At 25.7% G+C, this 14,460-nt stretch overlaps 1 protein-coding gene across 2 annotated transcripts in view; it reads right to left on the reverse strand.

Moving 5' to 3' along the window:
• Positions 1 to 14,460, reverse strand: part of LOC136071778 (MATH and LRR domain-containing protein PFE0570w-like) — a 52,189-nt gene that overhangs the window by 26,529 nt on the left and 11,200 nt on the right. For both annotated transcript variants that reach the window (XM_065788423.1, XM_065788422.1), the window contains exons 4-10: positions 14,203 to 14,301; positions 14,007 to 14,112; positions 2,352 to 2,440; positions 2,149 to 2,239; positions 1,822 to 1,954; positions 808 to 831; positions 596 to 682 (exon numbers count right to left, since the gene is read on the reverse strand). In XM_065788423.1, coding sequence (XP_065644495.1) covers positions 596 to 682; positions 808 to 831; positions 1,822 to 1,954; positions 2,149 to 2,239; positions 2,352 to 2,440; positions 14,007 to 14,112; positions 14,203 to 14,301 — 629 coding nt within the window. The remainder of the gene's footprint in view (positions 1 to 595; positions 683 to 807; positions 832 to 1,821; positions 1,955 to 2,148; positions 2,240 to 2,351; positions 2,441 to 14,006; positions 14,113 to 14,202; positions 14,302 to 14,460) is intronic.

A 14,460-nucleotide genomic window follows, 5' to 3' on the forward strand; every position in this document is an offset into this window, starting at 1 on the left:
AGCCTCTGTCCCACCCCTGTAAAACTGGATCTCTTTCGCTTATCTACAAATACTATCATGTTTGCTGCTCAAGCAAGTTATCATTTGTTCCATCAACCAAAACTAAATCTTGCATGATTTGCTATTTAGTTAAGGTCCTTCACATTTAAGAAACTTTCATTGATCTAGCTTTTTTCCTCAAACATCAATTTGACTTAATGTTTTCCTGAATCATACAATCTCTCATATATATATATATATGCAACAGTAACAGACAGAACACTAAGTTAATAAAATAAGGTTTAAAAGGTTAATATAATGTTTTTAAAGTTACACAACATTAATCAACATTTTTTTCAGATACATCGAGATAAACTTATTTAAATTTATTTTAATACAGTTTGCTATAAAAAAAAATGATTTAAACATACGAAAATCCCTACTCCATTTTTTATAGACAACACAACATTTGTTTTATTACTTAACGAACACCAATTTTAAATGTGTTTATATAATGATTAGAACACTATTTTGATTTAAGTTATAGTTTTATGCATACTTTAGTGTGGTGGATAATTTTAGGTAAAGAAACTGATAAATAATAATTAAAAAGTACCTGTCTTTGAAAATGAACCAAGTGCATAACATCCATTATATTGTTTAGGAAAGCTTATACAAGATACAATACCATGTTGCATTCGAGCTAAATAAAGTTTCTTTTTTATATATTTACCATTTTAAACTTGAAAGAGCTTTTTACTACTATTATCTAAAACTCAAATCGAATAAAGGAAGTTGAGTAAAGGAAATAACAAAACAAAAACTTACTTTTTTTTCTTGAACCTTTTTTCCCTAAAAATTACATTGAATTGAAAATTTAGTATAAAAATTACAAAACTATATAAAAATATTAACAAAAATATATAAAAGTTATAAAAAGCATAAGTGGTAGTATCCCCCCCCCCAAAAAAAAAAACAACAAAAAAAACAACAACAAACAAACAAACAATCTGTAAACCAGGTCAATGCTAAAAAGGGCCACTAGTTATAAAAAACTTTAGTTTTTCATTAATAACATATTGAAATAAGGAAATATCATTATAGAAATATGTCCGAAACATGTATGAAACCAAAGCACACAAGTATGAAACCAATCACACAAGTATGAAACCAAATCACACAAGTATGAAAAAAAGATATTACCATAAAAAAGATTATTCAGAAAACTTTCAAGAAAAAAAAATAGAGATTTTTTTAATATTTTAAAAATAGAGATTTTTTTATTTAAAATGTTCTAAAGTAAAAAAAATTTTATGAACAAAACTATTTTTAAGCAAATTTATTTTTAAATAAAATTTATTAAGATTATATTTTAAAATATTGCTTAATGTAATAAAAAAACGCATATTAATAAAAAGCTGCAACATATTCAAATTGGTGCAAAAACAATAAATATCAAAACTAAAATATCCTCAACCTTATTGCAAGCAACAGACCTTAATATCCTCAACCTTACTGTAATCAACTTAATTTAAATTGCAAATATTTTTAGCATTAATTTAAATTATTCTATATATCAAGTAAAACTTGATATATAGAATTTTATCTTGTTTTAGATTATTTATTTGCTTTTAGGTTAAATCTTATTTTGACATTATAACAGCGGAAACATTAAAACTTCAACTGAATAAGATGTGCCATATCTTGATTAAACTACAATCAGCATATTTGTTGCAAGCATGACATATTAAAATATGTCTTAATGTTTTAAAAACATAATTGAAAACAATTTTAAGACGCCAATTTTTTTAAAGCACTGTATGCTTTATACGAGCTACATACCTACAGTACTCATTTCAATACAATCTCTACCAGGTCTTGATGATTCAAATATACGTATCTTGTTGTTAAACCCCGCATATATTTTGCTACCATCTGCATTAAAAGAGACACTTAAAGCACTGGTTAATTCATCCTAAACATAAATTGTGGTTTAAATCAAAAACTTATTTTGGAAATTCTTTCCCCCTTGATATCCTATATAAAATACCTCTCTGTATATTACAACTCCATTCACTCTCTATTATAAAACTCCCCCCCCCCCCCAAAAAAAAAATGTATATGAATCTGAAAAATTCCCTAAAACAATAAAATCTATATGAATCTCACCATTTGATCAAAAGCACGATATGAACATCTAACTTCACCAGTAACAGCGTCCCATAGATGAACAGGATGATCACGACTACTGCTTAAAAATCTAAGCACACAAAATAAAAAAATATGAATATTGAAAAATCTATCAAATTAAAAACTAACTTATTTTATAATCTAAAATATTATATTGTAATGCTTATCAAAATGGTACGCACAAACAAGAATCTGGATTAGCAAAATTCATAAAGGGATACCAATCTGTAGAATACACTGTTTCACCTCCAACAATACGAACAATAGGTTTCTAAAAGTAAAAATCTTAGTGAACAAACAAAATTCTGTGTGAACAAAGTAAAATAAAAAAACCATATCATTATATAACCATATCGTAATCATATCATATATAATCATATCATTACAAATTTATACAACTATAAGCTGAATCTTTTTTTTTTTTTTAACATGTAAAAAACACATTTTATAGGTAAGATTAAGTCCATTAATATAAATGAGAAACAAGACAGGGCTATGATGAAAATTTATGGTACCCTACAAGAAAATGAAATAAGAGTTTTGCACATTCAGAACAACTTTTACACTGCTGTAAAAAAAAGGATTCAATTTTAAAAACTTCCCCAGATACACCATATGACGCCAACTTATAAACAAAACCAACATGTCAGACTTTATTAAAAGCTTTTGATATGTCAAGAGTAACAGCCCTAGCCTCATCACTTCCATTTAATGCACACTAACATCTTTTTATTATAACGGTTAACAGGAGGATTAAAATCTGTATAGATTGTATAGAGACAATCAATGCAGTGATTGAATTGATTGTCAGGAACAATCTGCATTGATTGTCAGAGAGTTTTTAGACTCAAGATGAGATATTAGAAGTTCAATAATTAAAGATTCCAAAGCTTTCAATAGTATGAAGACTGATTTAGCAAAAAAAAGTAATACATGACCCCTCTAACTATTGTCCAAATAAAAACTATTTGGACAATAGTTAGAGGGGTCAACAACCTCAAGAGTTTTCAAAAATTGGAATCACAGATTCAAAAAACAAAATCAAAAATTGCAATCAGATCACACATGCCATTTTCTAGCAGGCAGAAAAATAGGATTCAACTAAGCACTCCTTGAATAGTTTGAAGAGTATTAAAAAGAGTTCTAGAGAACACACATTTGTAAGACAAAAGTTGAATCAAGCCGGTCATGAATTGTGATATCTGGAAATATTTCTGGTCTAATATTTCAACTTCTTAAATCCATAAGCTCTGTTACTATCTTAAAATTCAATAATTAGTATTTAGTAATTCATTGATCTTGAAACTGTAATATAAGACCTGATGATTCAAACTTTAATAGTTCAAATGAATAATCATCAAATAAAATTAGAAATAAAAATCAAACAATATAATATTAAAAAACATAAACATGTATATATATATATAAATATATATATATATATATATATATATATATATATATATATATATATATATATATATATATATATACACATTGTGAATCCAATAGTCCAAAAGAATTAAGCAACAGTCAGAAAAAATTAAAAATTGTGATTAATTTTTATACTTTAATTGTATCATATTTAACTATATCTATAACTATAACTACATCTTACAAAGTAACTAAATACTGTCATTAAATCTATATATACATTAAAGATACAATAAATTAAATAAGATACAAATAAGATAAATTAAATAAGATACAAATAAAATATAAAAATTAATTACAATTGTTTAAAATTGTTTAAAACTCTCTATGGTTGACATTTACTAATCTCTACTTCAGAAACTAAAAACAGAAGTGTTTAGAAAATATATAAAAACAAATTCAGAGTGCTAATAGCATTAACAAAAATTAATAAAATACATAAAAATACATATTTTTACCTTTATTTTTATTTTCAATTAACTAATTGAATAATTAAGAACATTTAAATATTTAAAGCTATAGTTTTTACCTAATAAAAAAGTTAGCAGTGTTTTTGTTGGTTGATTTCAAAGTCAACACACATTTATTGGGACCATTAGTAACAGTTAAAGAATATACTTTTTTACTTATACTAATTATAATAATCATTATTTTATTCAGGGCCATTTTTTATTTCATTATCCTCTGATTAAAATGAAAATTCCCTTACTTTCTATTACATATTTAACAAATGAAGCAATAAAAAGGCAACAAAAAAAAATTCCACAACTTTACACATAAAAACATTTTTAAAAATTGTTTTCTTTAAAATAACATCTTTAAAAACAAAAAAAACAAAATAAGACATGAAGGAGAAAAATAAAGCTGCCCACTGTAGTCGTTGCGCGAACCGCTATTTATTAACAGATTGGATATTAGTACCTGTCTAAATAATATTTAGAATACCCGCTTGAAATGTGTTAATTAATAACCATCAGTATAAAAAGTTTCAAAATACATGTGGAAATAGACTTTGATATGTGGAAAAATGGATTTACAATGACCAGTATAATACAGGTCATGGTAAGTCTATTCCACACTGGCTATTTTAATAATTTCGTTTTATTTCAATAATTTTTTAAAAAGAGCAAAATATAAAGTATAAAAATGGGGACAGAACTTATTACTTCTTTTTTAATAAGTTTCTATTAATTTGTTTTCAGACCATCCGCAGCTTATAAGGACTCTTGCCCAATTAATTTTGAAGAAAATTTGTCTGCATGTAAAATCTTATTCTTATAAGGGATCGCCCATAAAGTTGTAAATATTAATAAATTTAAATTTATTTTATTAAATTATTAAATTTTAAAAGTTAAAACGCTTTTAAAATTTCCAACCATGTCAAAAAATTATTTTTGTCAAGTTTAATTTTAGTTTAGTTATCATTTATAGTTTCAAATCAATAAATTTTTTTCATCCTGTTACAAAAGTGCTAATATACAAAAATGCCTAATTCTTATAACTATATATAAATGCATTTTTCAGTTAAACCATAATCAAGGTTGTAGGCAAAATTAATTTAGAAAATTTTTTTAGTAAGCTTTATGTTTATTATTTTAGGAAAAGATTTCTTTAGTTTTGAAATTGCTTTCTAACAAAAATTATTTTATTACCATTAGGTTTTTGGATTGATCTTAGTATAAACGTTGATACCTTAGAATAAATGTGGATTAGAAATGATTAACTAATTTATGAGTAGTAGGCAAAGATTAAAACTAAAAAAGGTTTAAAAAATATGTTGATAGTTTTTGTTTTTTTTTGATTAGGAAAATCACTCATAAACAATTGCCTCCTCATTTAAAAATAAACAACAAAATTGTGAGAAAGCAACCATAAGATAATAATGTTGTGTTATAAATGTTTTAAGAAATAAATAGTACTAGCTGTCCAGACCCGTAAAATACTGGTTTTGGTAAGTCTATTCTACACCAACCCTTTCTATACTAAATCTTTATATAGATGTTTTATTTCAATAATTTTTGGTAAGTGTTAAAAATTAAAAATCAGTCAAATCTTAGTCAGGGTTAGCATGGATCCTGGTAATGCCAACCTAGCTGACTCATCAAGGTGATGCAAATTTTAAAATTGTGATGCAAATTTTAAAATCTTCAAATTTTTTTCCGCAGAAAATAATTTAATTTGAATGTTTAAACTAAGTGAAATTTTCAATTTATACTGTGACAATAAAAACACTTGTAAAATGAGAACCACTTTATAAAATTTGATAAAAATTGGTGCAAATGTAGCATATGGCTGCACCAAAATTATATGGCTGCACCAAACTTTGGATAAAATTTCAGCCAGATAAATCAACTCATTAAGAACTTATGGCAGTTTTTATATTTATATTTTTATATTTATATTTTGTTAATTTTTTGCTACACCTCAAAACATAACTGATTACTGTGATATTTGGTCACTATTTTTAAAATAATGGTTATGTGAGTGTTCTACTATGTAATACCAACAATTTTTGTTATAGTTGTTTCATTGCTACAACTACCATTTTCATTTTATAGACCAAAATATTGATTTTACATTTAAAGTGTGATTTGACTTGGCTTATGCATTGCGTGAAAATATCAGCATTTTCTAAGGTATAAACTACTGCCAAAATGCATAAAAATGTTAAAAAATGGTTGAAAAGCTTTTATATTTATATTTATATATTTATCTAAATATTTATATAGAAAACATAAAAAAATATAAAAGTAAGACAACTAAAATAAATGATAAATAAAAAGTTTGGAAGTCTTACTAAAGCGCGAAAAGCTAATCCTCTTTTTCCAATTAATTTTACAACATCTATAATTCTTTCTAATACTGGCTTTCGTTCAATAATATTTTTCTGACGTATGCTTCCTTCATTTGTGAACATTAAATTATAAATATATTTGCCTTTAGATTTGAGCATATGACAATTTACACAACTTTCATGAGTTTTACTATTTTCATGTTCTTTAACACGTTGCAAAGTGTGCCTCCAATCCGTCATTCCACGATTTACAAACGAACTCTCGTTTGTAATATCAATGTAAGCTAAACATATGGTACAAAATAGAGCATTTTTTTCCAAACTATATGATAGCCAACGTCTATTTACTTTATCTTCTCTATAAAATATTAAATTTGGTTTAAAAGGTAAAATCTAAAAAAAGGTTAAAGGGAAAACAATCCTCTGAAGAGCAGGAAAAATCTTTTGAAGGAATGTGTCATTAATTTAAATAATTATTTTCTTTAAAAGAAAGAATTATGTAAGAATTATTTCCTTGATTTTAATTGTTTGTAATTAATAATATTTGTAGGTATGTTAACAGATTGTTATCCAATATAAATTCAGGTTAAATTTTGTAAAAGGCATAGTTTGATTAAGTAAAGTTGGATTTAGTGAATTGCCACAATGCCAAATCAAGCAAAGGTTCTCAATGAAAATCTAATTTGTGTGCTTGCTCTGTCAGAAAAAAAGATATGTTTAAGATAGCTTATTACTTTCCAAGCAGATCAAATATGCCAACTGTACGAGACAAAGATCAATACCAGTGATTCTCAGGCACCACGAGGACTCTGCCAAATATGTAGAACAACTTTGCACAAGAAACAAGAGGGGAAAGAAGTTATACTCCCTCCTTTGTTTAATTTCAATTCAATACATGTGAGACATGTGAGAATACAAGAGGCACGATGTGTTATTGCCTAATCTGCCAAACTGATTGTTCTGCAAGAAAAACATCCTCTTAAAGAGCAAACCACCATTGAGAAAGAACCAGATATATATTGCAAATGTATGTTGAAGCCCAAGCCTCTATCCTTTAAAAAAAAGATTTACCTGACCAATGCTTTCAAATAAAGTTCAGGGAAAACCCTAAATCTTTAGCAGCAAAAAATGCTAGAGCAGCCAAACAAATTGCATTTTAAGTTATTTCCAATTAAGAATTATACCCTGAAGGAACTATTTGACTTATTAAAACATCTGGCAGGCCTCCACATACAATTACCCCAGGTAAATTAGGTAAATTAGTAAAGGTATTTATAACTAAATTGTTTTTACATATATATTCAAAGAAAATCCTTAAAAACAAATAATTTGAAAGTTTTAAACTTTCAGAACAAAGTTAAATATAAAGATATATATAAATATGTATGTTACGGTTTCAGATCAAAGTAATGCCCAGCAACTATCAAACGCTCCAAAATTGACCTCTTTAGCTCTTGTAAATGTACAATTAAATACGGGACTATCAAACAATGGATTAAAGAAACTGGTCAGACCTGTAAACCAAACATCAATTAGCAAGATGGTAAAGCCAAATTTTATAAGAGTTTCTTATAAGCAGGTCAACACTTGAGTGATTTATTCACCTGCAGTGACTTGAAAATTACCAACTGAAAAGAAGATTCTGGTACGGTTTGGGTTGTTGCTCACTGCATTGATTTATCAAGTCTTGTGAATCATGTTATCTAATCTCGCAAAATTTCTGGTGGATGTTTTGTTAAGCTCAAAATTGATGGTGGGAAAGGTTTTCTCAAGTTTTGTCAGGGCTTGAATTAAGTAATCGTGAATTGCAATATCTGAAATCTTCCGGTCTTACAGCTATTGAGCTTAATGATAAAAACTCTGTTTTTATCATTAAACTCAATAGCTGTTATTCAGTAAAAATATTTATATTGATCTTGAATTATGATATAAAAACTCATAAAACCATATTATTACTATTCTTCTTCTTATTAAAAACTTTAAACTTTAATATTTTAATTCATTTTATAAATCATCACATGAAACTAGAAAATAAAGTATACAGTAGGATTTAATATTAAAAAACAACTGCAAATCACAAATAGTCTAAAGAAATTTAGCAGGGATGAAATATTTTAAATTAGATTTTAAATAAAATAAGATATAAAATATCTTAATTAAATCTTGTTCAAGATTTTCTTATAAATTAAATGTTCATATCTCTTTAGGAGATAAATAAAAATAAAGACAGAGCAATTTAATAATGAAAACTTTTTATAGTTATTTTAAAACAAAACAAAAAAAAAACTCTAATAACTTATTTTACAATATATATTTTATATTATTTTTATTATCATTTAATTAATTTTAAATTTAAAACATTTAAATAATTCCTTAAAGTTTCCCCCTAAACAAAAATTGATTTTAATGTTTTATACAATGCGCAAATAGCTTTAGTATAATATTTTATAGGGTGATTTTTAAATTAACGTGCAATTTTTTTGGACCTTTGATAATTTTTTGTTTCTTATAACTTTTTTTATTATTTATAATACTTAAATTGCCTGGTGTTTATTCAAACAATAATCTAAAATTTGTAACTTTTGACTGTTATTTTTTTTGCAGTCATAAATTTGTTATTGCAATATGATAAATTGATCATTTTATAAAAACAGTGTTCACAGTTTTTAATAAACTGAGAATTTGATGACAAGAAAAATTTCCAGATATCGAAATTTGCGATCACTTAATTTGAGCCTTATTTATCTAAGCATTGTTGATACTGTAATAAGGGTTGATACCAGCTCACCATCTTGAAAACAAACTCTAAATCAAAGGACTGGCAAAGACACTGGAGTTAAGAGATCAATTCTAGTGGCGGTATCAGAAGATTTGCCAGAAACTCACTCCAACATTGAACAAATCTGGTCACTGATTAATGCATAGGATTTTAACTAATTTCGGCTTGCAATATGAAAGTTGAAAATATAATTTCTGGTCTTTAAACCCATTGAATTATGCACACTTGTACATGATGTAACGTCAACTTCAAGTGTCTTGCCAAATCTGGAAACTTGTGAATGCTGGGCTCAATCAAATCTAGTCTTAAGTCTTTTCAGCAATCTGGCAGGGTTGTTGCTCCTGCAAAGTTGTTTGGCAATGTCATTTGAAAGCCAATGATCAGTCGGCCTGACAATGTTCTGATTTTGGAAATAAATCCGCGGATGGAATTGCATCTCCTTATTGGAGTTGTCAATCATCTTTTCAAGATACTTAAAACTGCTTGGATAGAAGCTGCTAAGTGGTCAGCTACCCTATAACACTCAACTGTGCCCGTATGATGGAGGCCAGTTTGAGGGAAATAAATGCAGGAAGCTTCTTAAAAATGTGGATATGCTCCAGCAACTTCTGTTAGTAATAGTTTCTTTTCTGTTAGTAATTATAAATTTTAATATTGCGTGTAAAAATATTGAAGAATATTTGACTAAAAGAGTAAATTAAGCTATTTTGAATAAATTTCTTGTGGAGAAAATCAAAGACCATGTCTTACAATTTAGTCAGATGCCATTTGATGGTAATATAATGTAAAAAACAGGGTTTATATAGCATGGTTTATATATTATACAGGGTTATATAGTTTATATATATTTATATAAATAGCAGGGTTTATATATTATAAACAATAATAAGCAATAATAGCAGTCTTTATATATTATACAGGATTATATAGTTTATATATATTTTTCACTTCATCTTGAAAGCCAATGTATTTAAGAAGGTTTGAAGAGCAAATAAAAATTCTTTTAAAAGAAATATTTTTGTTTTTTTGTTTTACCAACTGATAGCCCTTTTGCCAGGTAACGTTTTGAGGTATAAGTAGCAAAAAACTAACAAAATATAAACTTAAACTGCCATAAATCCATAACCAGTAAACCAATCCAACTGTAATTTTATCCAGAGTTTGGTGTGGCCATATGATCACATTACATACATTTGCACCAACTTTTATCAAACTATATATGTAGTGCTTCTCATTCTACATGAGTGGATTTCTTGGGTTAGCTAGGTTGGTATTATCAGGATCCCTGCTAACGGTGTAATTTTGAGTTAACAATGAATGTTCAAAATTTTATAACTTCTTATTGTAAAATTGTAAACTTCTATACTTTTTTTATAAAGTTTTTATTAGGTTTTTATAAAAATTTTTTCAGACCATCCATAGTTTATTAGGACTCTATAATTTATTTTAAAGAAAATAAAAGGTCTATTGTAAAACCTTTTTTCCTATAAGAAAAAAAATTGTCTCTCTTAAACCCACAAACTTAACTAATAACCTAAGCATATTAATAACTTAAGTATCTCTATCATGACGCAAAAACTTTTCCAGCTGTTTTGATGTTGATTGCAATTTTAGGCTGTTTTGATGTTTTAGGCTGTTTTGCAATTTTAAGCTGTTTTGATGTTGATTGCAATTTTTGGCTGTTTTGATGTTTTAGGCTGTTTTGCAATTTTAGGCTGTTTTGATGTTGATTGCAATTTTAGGCACAAGAAATTTATTGCTTATTTATTGTTTAAAAATTTATTGCTTATGTATTGTTTAAAAACTCTCTTCCTTTTGTTTGTTATAGTATATAATATCTTTATATATGCTGCGTATATAACAGGAATAGAATTTTTAAAAGGTTTTTATTTGTATTTTAAAAAACTGGAAAAGATTAATTAATTAATGTTGCTACTGTACATTTAACAAAATGTGAATCATGGAACTGTAATTCCGTGACTATTACAGCAGAGTAAAATATAAAATAAATTTTGTAATAGAATAATGGAAACAATAATAAATGATACGAATATTCGTTTGCTTTTTTTTTCAGAGTTTTTCTCATATTCAAGTTTAGAAGCATTTCTTGATCGAGCCATTTGAGTTTAAGAGGTCTTCCATAAATTATGTCACGCTCTAAGGGACGGGAAAGATATTCATAAAGTAAATCTCCAATTTAACTTCATGAATATCTTTTTTTATTTTATAGTATTCTATTATATCTGGTATTTTACTTGGTTTTTCTTTAATTGTAAACCCAAATAACCTTTAATGACACAACTGATGTTGCTTTTCGTTGCACTTTTTCTATTTTACTAATGTCTTTTTTATAATAAGGATTCCAAAAAGGTGAGGCATATTTCAAATGGGAACGAACTAACAAACAATTAAGCAGTTTCATTAATTTTCTATGTACTTAAAAAAATGTTTTATTTGACCTAATATTCTGTTTAAAAAAATATATATTTTGCAAGTGAGACAATTTGAACCCTCACGTAGTACTTTGAAAGTGCAGTTAACCATTTTGGTCACTAAGACACGTTAATCTGCCAATTTTTAACACTATTTTATAAACAAAAGACTGAACCTTATAAAACGGCAAATAAATGCTATAAATCAAAATTAAGGAGATTCTACCGAAATGCAATTTTTAAATAAAAGTAAAAATATTTAAAGAACTTCAAGAACGTTTTATTTTGTATTTTAAAAAATTTAAAAAAAATTGAAAAAAAAAAAAAAAAAGAATGCTGCAGGCTAAACACTTCAGCCACATTGGCGTATTGTTTGATTAATGTTTTAACACTATTTAATAAATAAAAGACTTTATAAAACAGAAAATAAATGCTATAAATAAACAGGGTCTATTCTAAGGAAAAAATTTGGGCAGCGGTACCCCCTCGTTCCGGCAAACTTTAGCGGAAAATCGGCATTTTTTCGCGAAAAAAACAATATTTGCCATAAAAACATTAAAAAAAAAAGAAGGTTCTCAAATTGTAATTTGGGCAGTGCCCAAATACGGTTGACACTATCAAAAGCAGTCTAGAATAGTCCCTGATAAAATTAAGGAGATGTTGCCGCAATGCAGGCCTTGTTTTAAATAAAAAATGCTTAATGCATTAGCTTAACGGGATATTTGACATCATAAAATTCTCTTTATTTTTTTATTTTTTAAAGACATTAACTTTTTTAAATTACTATAATATTAATTACCGCAAAAAGAGCTAAATGTTATTTAACGGCTTTTTTATTATTCTATAAAGGAGCGTTTATTTTTTTTTTTTTTTTTAATATTAAACAATTAAATCTAATATTGCAATTTTAAAAAATGTTTAGTATTAATAAATTCCTTTCTTTTCTTGACATTTGCATAAATGAATTAAAATATGTTAAATTTTTTATTTTTTAGCAACTACAAATGATTTTTTATTTTAAAAAATTAGCGAGTAGCAAATGAAAAAATTACGTTAATTTATTTACTTTATTTATTTAAAGTTTATTAGTTTATTATTATACTATTAAAATTACATCGCTGAATATATCGTTTATTAAAAAATAATCGCTGCAATTTAACTTGCGTTATAAAAAAAAAGTTTACCTTATGTTTTGTGCAAACTTTTGATGCAGCTGTTTATTTAAAAGTTAATTTTGAGTGAAAAATAAAATGTTTAGGAAGGAAAACCGAAAGACTCATTGCAATAAAAATAAGCTGATTTTTTTTTAAGAACATATAAAGTTTTAAAATTGAACAATATTTAGTAATATTTTTAAATAGATTTGACAGTTAAGTTAAACCCAAGCATTAACTTTAATTTTAATAAACTTAAACATTTTTTTTTAATCAAAATTCAATAATATATTTTTTAAATCTAAATTAAATTATATATTTTTTTATCAGAATACAATTTTATATTTTTATTGAATTGGTTTTAAATTAATCATATTTTTTTATCAGAAATAAATTATTTTTTTATCTTTGGTTCAAGTTTAAAAAATCAATCATTACAATAAAATAAAAATAAACTTTTAATTTTATTTGAGTTTTTTTCATTAGTAAATATTTACTAATGAAAAAATTTATTATTTAAATTTATTATTTAGCGCTTATATCAAACAAAATTGTCATCTAAACTTTTGTAACAAATATTTTTACATAAACGTCCTTCAAAAGTAAATGTGACATTTTTTAAAATTAACTACTTCTTTTATCTTACCGCTTATTAATTTAAAAGTTAAAAATTGATAAAAAGTGGCTTGACCGAAATCACTTACAGCTTACATAAAAAGTCGCTTTAAAACAAGGCCTTCAATGCAATTTTTAAGCAAAAGTAAAACTGTAAAACTTGATATATGTTTATTATTACATAATTTGAAGTTTACATAAGATATTTTATACAAGTGTTTTATTTTATAAAGTGTTGCGACAGCATTAAGTTCAGTATTAAAATTTTATAGGATAAGTTTAAATAAGTATAAGTTTTTTAAGACAGCGATTTTTTTTTTTTTTAATCAAATAACATATCTAAATTTTTTTACTTGCCTTACATTTTTCCATTATGCAACAAAATCTCATAACAAGGCCTGCAACTGCATGTTTTTTGATCATAATACCTGCAAACTCTTCCATCCTATTAACTTAATGACCTTTTACCCTTTTTACTACACAACAAAAAACATTTACATCTGCTAATTTCACAACTTTAGTGATAATTGTTATTTTCTACACTAATAATGATAAAAAAGAAAGAAAAAAAAAAAGTGTAAATGAAACCAAATATTATATTATTTAAAATGTATATTTAAAAATGTTACCATATCCATGTGGTTTAAATTATGCTCCATAACATCATCTGGAAGTTTAAACACACGAAGCAAATTATCATTGCTATTTGTTAAAATTAATTGACCATCAGGTGACCTGTCATACAAAAAAGCTTATAGACTTTTATTTAACTAAAAAATTAACTCAATTTCGCTATACAAAATGAAAACAATTATTACACATTACCAAGAAGATCCCCGAAGAAAATTGTCTTGAGATGAACCAAACTCATTTTTAGAACAAGCTACTTGTATAAGCACTTTTTTAAAATTATAACTGATGAAACTGAAAAATAAAAATAAAAAAAGAAATTTTTATGTCAAAAATTTAGACGTATTTTTAATTTCTTTATAAAAACTTTATAAATAACAAATTTAAAAAAAAATTGACAATTTTTCAGATATAAATATACTTTTTAATATTAAAAAAAAAGGAAGAAAATAA

The sequence above is a fragment of the Hydra vulgaris genome, chromosome 01, assembly GCF_038396675.1.
Source record: "Hydra vulgaris chromosome 01, alternate assembly HydraT2T_AEP".
NCBI lineage: Eukaryota > Metazoa > Cnidaria > Hydrozoa > Anthoathecata > Hydridae > Hydra > Hydra vulgaris.